Here is a 6,986-nt window from a genome sequence, read left to right as displayed (position 1 = left end):
AGTAATTTTCTAGCAAAAAAAAATGTTTTTAACTTGTAAACAACACATCTAAAAAAGAGGCCCGGTCCTTAAGTGGTTAAGGATTCCAGCAACCTTCCAAAGGTAAGTGGCAAAACATCAAAAAAGGACCTTTTCATAGATTTCCCACAATCATCTGGTGACTCTTCCGCAAAGAAAATTATTCCTCACATCCAACCTGGTCACAGAGTGCTCACCACACAGAGACCGAGTAGAAGTACATAGCGTAGTATTTTATTTATAAAAAAAATGTATATACATTAAAAATAGAGGATCTACAATGAAATAAAAACCATATAAATGGGCAAACTCATAGAAAAGGCCACCGGATCCTAAATGGATGCGGCGGTGGATCCTAAATGGATGCGGCGGTATGATGTCAGCATGCAAGGGTCCTCCCTATGCACTTTGTGTGCATGCACATCATCAGGGGATCCATCTAGATTGATTTTGGATCTGGCGGTCGTTTCTATGAGTTTGGCCATTTATATGTTTTTTACATAATCTTAAAAACATCACTTAATACCTTATCCTGTAAAAGTGGAAACCATCTTTATTGAGAAGTTGATCTTATCATAATAAAACAATTTGATATGTTGGCCTTTGAAGAAGTGAAATGCAATAGTGTGAAAAAATACTAAACTAATACAATTAAAAAAAATTACTAACATTACCGATGGTGAAGGTTGCTGATAGTGTGAAAAAAAAAAACATACAGATAAAACTGTGTATACATTAACCTGAACATTTCTTATTGACACGCTGGCCAGTGTACAGGTGGGGGGAATGAGGGAGGAGGGGGGGTCCCGGTAAAACATATAAATACCTGCATTATTAGCAACAAATTGTTCACTGGTAAAATTGACACCATGAAACTCCTTCTGATCTGTGTGCTCCTCGGGGCAGCTGGTGAGTATACATTGTGTGTATATATATATATATATATATATATATATATATATATATAGTGTTTATAAAAAAAAATTTAATGAACGGAAACTTAATATATCCCTTTGAGTATATATATTTATATGTATGTATATATATATATGTATATATGTATGTATCTCTCTATATGTAATTAGCACATGTTGTGTTTTACAGCTGCCTTGGACGATGACAAGATCGTCGGAGGATATACCTGTGGAGCCTACTCTCAGCCCTGGCAGGTATCTCTGAACTCCGGATATCACTTCTGTGGTGGATCCCTCCTCAACTCCCTGTGGGTGGTCTCTGCTGCTCACTGCTACAAGGCGTAAGTGCACTTTTTATGACAGCACTTTTTATTGGAATAGTTAAGAGGCATTGAAAAAAGTAGTATATATTATTCAGACCTTTTACCAGCTGGTGGACCAGCAAAGTGGCATGCTGGTTAAATGGATTGTTAGTTGGACATGGGGTAGGTCAGCAGGAGATCCCTTGAGATGGTAATGCCCATATTAGTGAAGAACCTATTAATAAAGTGCAGTCAAATTTACCACAAATTGTTTGGTGCTTCCAATCTCTTGCTAACATATAGCTCCTGTGTAGCCAAAGCAGATATACATAGATAACCATCGTTGCAAAAAATATAGTGCTCCTAACAATAATGAAGCTGAACCAATGAAATTATGTAAAAATGAACATACCAAATTTTCAGCTGTAATGAATACTTTAATCATTAAAGCGGTAGTAAACCCGCTATTTATTTTATTTTTTTTAACACCTGCAAAGCAAAAGGCATAATGAGCTAGTATGCATAATGCTCATATACTATACTAGCTCATTATGAAATACTTACCTTAGAACGAGGCCCCCACATCTGGCACGATCCACGCCGAGGGAGCTGACATGCTCCCTCGGCGTTTCTTCCGGGTATCGCGGCTCCAGCGCTGTGAGTGGCCGGAGCCGCGATATCGTCACTCCCGCGCATGCACGCGGGAGATTTCTTTCCGGCCGCCGGCCACTGCCGGATTTTCAGGCCGAGAATCCCCTCGTGCGCATGCGACGCTGCAGTCAGCGGCGCATACCGAGGGGAATATCTCCTAAACCGTACAGGTTTAGGAGATATTTTTTTTACCTACAGGTAAGCCTTATTATAGGCTTTCCTGTAGGTAAAAGTTACAAAAAAGGGTATACAACCACTTTAAACCCTTTCTCTAGGTATTTTGTAATATGTTGAATAGACTGGGGATGAGATAAAAATGCGACCAAGTGTTATTTATTCCTGTGACCCCCTTTGGAGTTTTTCCCCTCACTTCTTGTCATGTAATATGGGGTACATGGTCAGAAAGACTTCCCCAATCTAATAGAATGTAATTTTTTTGTGTGTTCATTGGAAGCAATTTTATACTACTTCCTGTCTTGACCATAAATGAGGATAAATCTCTCCAATAGAAAGACAGGCCTCTGACAGAGGCTCAATTCCTTTCCTGCTCTGTACAAAACAAAATTCAATGTTCTCAGTACCCAAAAGACTGTACTTCACTCCTGGAATTTTGAAGGTGAGCGTACCAGCCACTCGTGGTACATGTTCCATACTAAGCAAACCTACACTGATGCTCAGTTTGAAACAAATTAACTGGCTTCTATCAAGAATTATTTTGGTTAACATGCAAATGTATTCTGATTTCATTGAATTTGTCTCTATACAGGAGCATGCAAGTGAGACTCGGAGAGCACAACATTGCTGTCTCTGAGGGCACCGAGCAGTTCATCAACTCTGCCAAGGTCATTAGAAATGCTGCATACAACTCCAGAACCCTGGACAATGACATCATGTTGGTCAAGCTGGCCTCTCCCGCCACCCTCAACTCCTACGTCAAGAGCGTGCCTCTGCCCACTGGTTGCGCTGCTGCCGGCACAAGCTGTGTGATCTCCGGATGGGGCAATACCCTTAGCAGTGGAAGTAAGTCAACATCACTGTAACATCATCTATTATTGATATTAAACAAGGCTATGCTTCTCTAGTAAATTTTCCATGATTAGAACATTTCGGCAAAATGTAAGAATGAAACCGCCGCTCACCATAGACAATCTAGGTGTGAATCATAGTGGTGATTAAACCCTGTGGGTGGGGTGAAACACGTCAGGGGGCATGGCCCAAGGGGCAGCAATGACTGAGGCTTTCACATGTGTACATCCACACCAGGACTGGCTATGGTGAGTGGTGGTTTCATGTTAAATTAGTTTTTCTTGCTAACCTGAGTGACAAAGGGGTTCTAGAGAACTCAGCCTGGAATGGCACCTCCAAGCACTACTGGACTTATTTAGGCAAAATTATTCCTTTGAGGAACAAATCCCAAAAACCCTAGTTCTGGGTAGTTAAAAATGTATTAACCATATCTCCACCCCTCCAGCAATGAAGGATCCAGTGCTTGTTTTGTCAAGGGGTTGGAATAACACAAAGTAATGTTTAACTTAATCCAGAGTCCCGCTATCTTCTTCCATGAGGTTATGGTTGTGGTGACCAGACCTCCAAAGCCTCACTACTTGCCCGTTCTCTGACTGGCCTTGTCACTGCCCCTCTTGCTGAGTTCATCACGTACAGTGCAGGATCACCATAATGATCAGTGGCCATGTCATCAGGGTGGCTGGTGGAAGGAGTGTCCCACCACATTAGTAGGACCAGACAGCAGGCTGCTCTGGGGTAAGATGGATATTACTCTGTATTATCCCATCTCCTATAATTGAAATTGAGCACTGGATCCCTCATGAGCTGGGAGGGGGCATTTTTAGTTAGACTTTACTGAAGAAAAACAAAAAATAATAAAGTAGAAAACAATAAGGCCGCGTACACACGCGCGGACTGTTCGCCCAACCTTGTCCGCTGAACAGTGTTTGGGCGGACAGTCCGCTCGTGTGTGGGGCTTCAGCGGACAGTTTCAGCGGACAGTTGGCCGAACAAGGTCTTACGGAAATTCCGAAAAACTGTCCGCTGAAACAAGGTTTCAGCGGACTGTTCGCTCGTGTGTAGGCTTGTTCGGCCAACTAAGTCTCGCGCATGCTCAGAAAGGATTTCCACGTCGGAAGGTTGCATTGCAGTGTATAGGACGTCGTATTTTTCATCCCGTCGTACGTGCCGTTCACGTCATCGCGCACGGTTTCAGCAAACTGTTCGTCCGTCGTGTGTGGCCATGTCCGTCCATGCTAAGTTTGAGCGGACTGTTCGCTCAAACTGTTGGACGGACAAAGTTGGGCCAACAGTCCGCGCGTGTGTACGCGGCCTTAGAAATACATTCTGAAATGTTTTTGAAACTTGGAACAAGTGTCCCCTTTGGGAGATTTCCCAATTCTGTAAGCCATCCAGAATTTTGGATTTCTCACCATTTTCAGTCCCAGTGACAATGGTCTTCAGGAAAAATAAAGAGGGTGAATGTCTTAGCAAGAACACAAGCAGCAATAAAACCTGAATAATGTTTTATTCTCCCACCCCCACCCATCAGGTCTCTATAACTGGAAGAGGGGTGGTGTGATGAGTCTGCTCTGTATGTGTAATCACATCTTCTTATTACAGCTATTCAAAATATAGGCAGTATAAATTATTCACAACATAATTTCCCCACCAACCACTTATGGACTTTATTGGGACTTCACGAGATACACAATTAAAATGAACAAGTTTATTCTAGTTCACATTTCACATAAAACAACAGATAACACCATAAAATACTAGGAACAAAAGTAGAGTCCCTAGAAGTCTAATATACTTATCAATATCCAATCCTGGATTGAAAAGAAGAACACCTATAATATATATATATATATATATATATATATATAAATTGTAAGCAGGCAGTGTCACAAATAAGCTTGTCCAAATTCAGATGTCAAATTCACAACATAGTTGCAAGTCATCATTGTAAAGAGCTGCACAATATCCACAAAAGCAACACCTGCTGGCTGCAAATGGTAAAAATAATAATAAATAATTGGAATTATTTAGTATTTCTCTGGCTAAAAATATATAATGCACTTTTTGTCTTTTTTTTAACACAATTTGTTCTTTCTCCTTTTGTTTCCAGACAATATTTTATTAACTGTCATTTGTTTTAATTGCAGCCAGCATGCCTAACCTCCTGCAGTGTGTGAACGCCCCCATCCTGACCTCTACCCAGTGTAGCAATGCCTACCCCGGAGAGATTACAGGCAACATGATCTGCGTTGGCTACCTGGAGGGAGGCAAGGATTCCTGCCAGGTAATTGCCACGATTTATTTAAATTTTTGTATATAAAGTTATACTGTTTCAAATAAATGTGTTATCTCAAACTACTAGTAGTTTTTATAGACTGAGAAATTAGTTTTTTTTATATTAGTTTAAATGTAAAAAAAAGTAATTAAATGTATCATTTATAGTCCAAATGTTCAGGAGAAGTTTTGAAATTAGATTAAAGATATTTCTTCCCACGTAAATGCATAGTAAAACAGATATTGTTTAGCAATCGAGTAGTTAGAAAAGCAACTACTAAAGTTATGGCAATATGGAAAAATAGCATCTTAAACTATAACTGAATCCAAGAAATAATATGTAATGTGGTTGACTTACTAAGACTGGAGAGTGCAAAATCTGGTGCAGCTCTGCAAAAAAAAAAAAAAAAAAAACAATCAGCTTAAGCCTAGGTTCACGATTTCAACCTGGCAATTCAGTCCGACTTTGGGGGCGATATGACAGACATCTATATGGGTTCCTGTGCAGATGTTTATACAAATTGCCTACCAAAGTCACCAAATGTAGTGCAGGAACTACTTTTGGGAATCTGTGCAGCACCGCAAAGTTGGAGCTGCATCAATACAGACGGTGCCATTGCCGGCATGTCATGTCATGTTGACATGTCAAATCGCATGCCAAATCATACCAATATGGACCTAGGCTCAAGCTGAAGTTAGAAGCTGATTGGCTACCATGCACATCTGCACCCTTCAGTTTTAGTACATCAACCCCAATATCTTTTAGCTTACCAGTCCAAAGTATGGTGGCTGCATTATTTTTCTCGTTTTCAGGTTAAGAATATTTTTTTTTAGAAAATATGGGAATTAACTGTTGATCCTGCCAGACATGCAGTGTCTCCTTGTCACTTCCTGTGAAATAAACTGGAAGTAAACACAGTCTTATATTGCTTGCATAAGGTACTAATACCATCACCCCACTTGTAGTACCAAAGGCAGACCAACTTGAAATCCAGCCTTAATGGCTACCATGGCTCCTTCCATAGATACAGTGGAGGTAATGAGTTTAGCCACGCAGGGATAGGAAGAGTGTCATCCCCTGGATTACCAGGTGAAAATATAGATAAACTAACCTGAAAAAATGAAAACACAGACAGCACATCTAAATACTTATAATTTACCGTAATTTACCCAAAGTTCTAAAAAATGCTTTTTCTATTTTCAGGGTGACTCTGGTGGCCCCGTGGTGTGTAATGGACAGCTACAGGGTATTGTCTCCTGGGGATACGGCTGTGCCCTGAGGAACTACCCCGGTGTCTACACCAAGGTCTGCAACTACAACTCCTGGATCGCCAGCACTCAGGCTGCCAACTGAACTTTCAGCTGAAGTACTTATTCAGATCGTTCTATTCTAGAATACATCAAATGATGTGCTAGACTCAGACTTTACACCTACATTCTCTAATGACTGAATAAACATATTTCTTAAAAATATTTGTTTTGTTCATTTTATATATTACTGCAACTATTGGTTCTTGAATTACTGCTCATCTTGAGCACAGAAATATGGGAAAAGGGAAGTAGAGTATACACGGCTCCAAGGCTGTCTGTAAATTAAAGATCTCTTGGTACTACTGTGGCAACAAGACTGGGTGCCTGCCAAGGTCCGCAACCTAGGAAATCCATGCAACAAAAAGAAAAAGCGGCACATCCAGAGATGAAGAATTTGATTGGTTTATTGTAGAATCGAGGGATCCACACTGTTCAGCAGACGCTTTTCACACAAAGTACTTAATCATTGCTAACTATCACCAAGTGTACA

At 40.5% G+C, this 6,986-nt stretch overlaps 1 protein-coding gene across 1 annotated transcript; it reads left to right on the top strand.

Moving 5' to 3' along the window:
* The first annotated feature begins 791 nt into the window (after positions 1-791).
* LOC143930614 (trypsin-like) lies at positions 792-6,658 on the top strand. The gene is made up of 5 exons (XM_077455110.1): positions 792-927; positions 1,123-1,273; positions 2,652-2,905; positions 5,059-5,195; positions 6,390-6,658. The coding sequence occupies exons 1-5, from the start codon at positions 888-890 to the stop codon at positions 6,537-6,539; spliced, it is 732 nt and encodes a 243-aa protein (XP_077311236.1). The 5' UTR covers positions 792-887; the 3' UTR covers positions 6,540-6,658.
* Positions 6,659-6,986: the final 328 nt, after the last annotated feature.

The sequence above is a fragment of the Lithobates pipiens genome, unplaced genomic scaffold, assembly GCF_037356315.1.
Source record: "Lithobates pipiens isolate NorthernLeopardFrog02 unplaced genomic scaffold, aLitPip1_a1.2 Scaffold_25, whole genome shotgun sequence".
Lineage (NCBI taxonomy): Eukaryota > Metazoa > Chordata > Amphibia > Anura > Ranidae > Lithobates > Lithobates pipiens.
The sequence above is the reverse complement of the archived record's forward strand: the minus strand, read 5'-3'. Positions and strand labels throughout refer to the sequence as shown.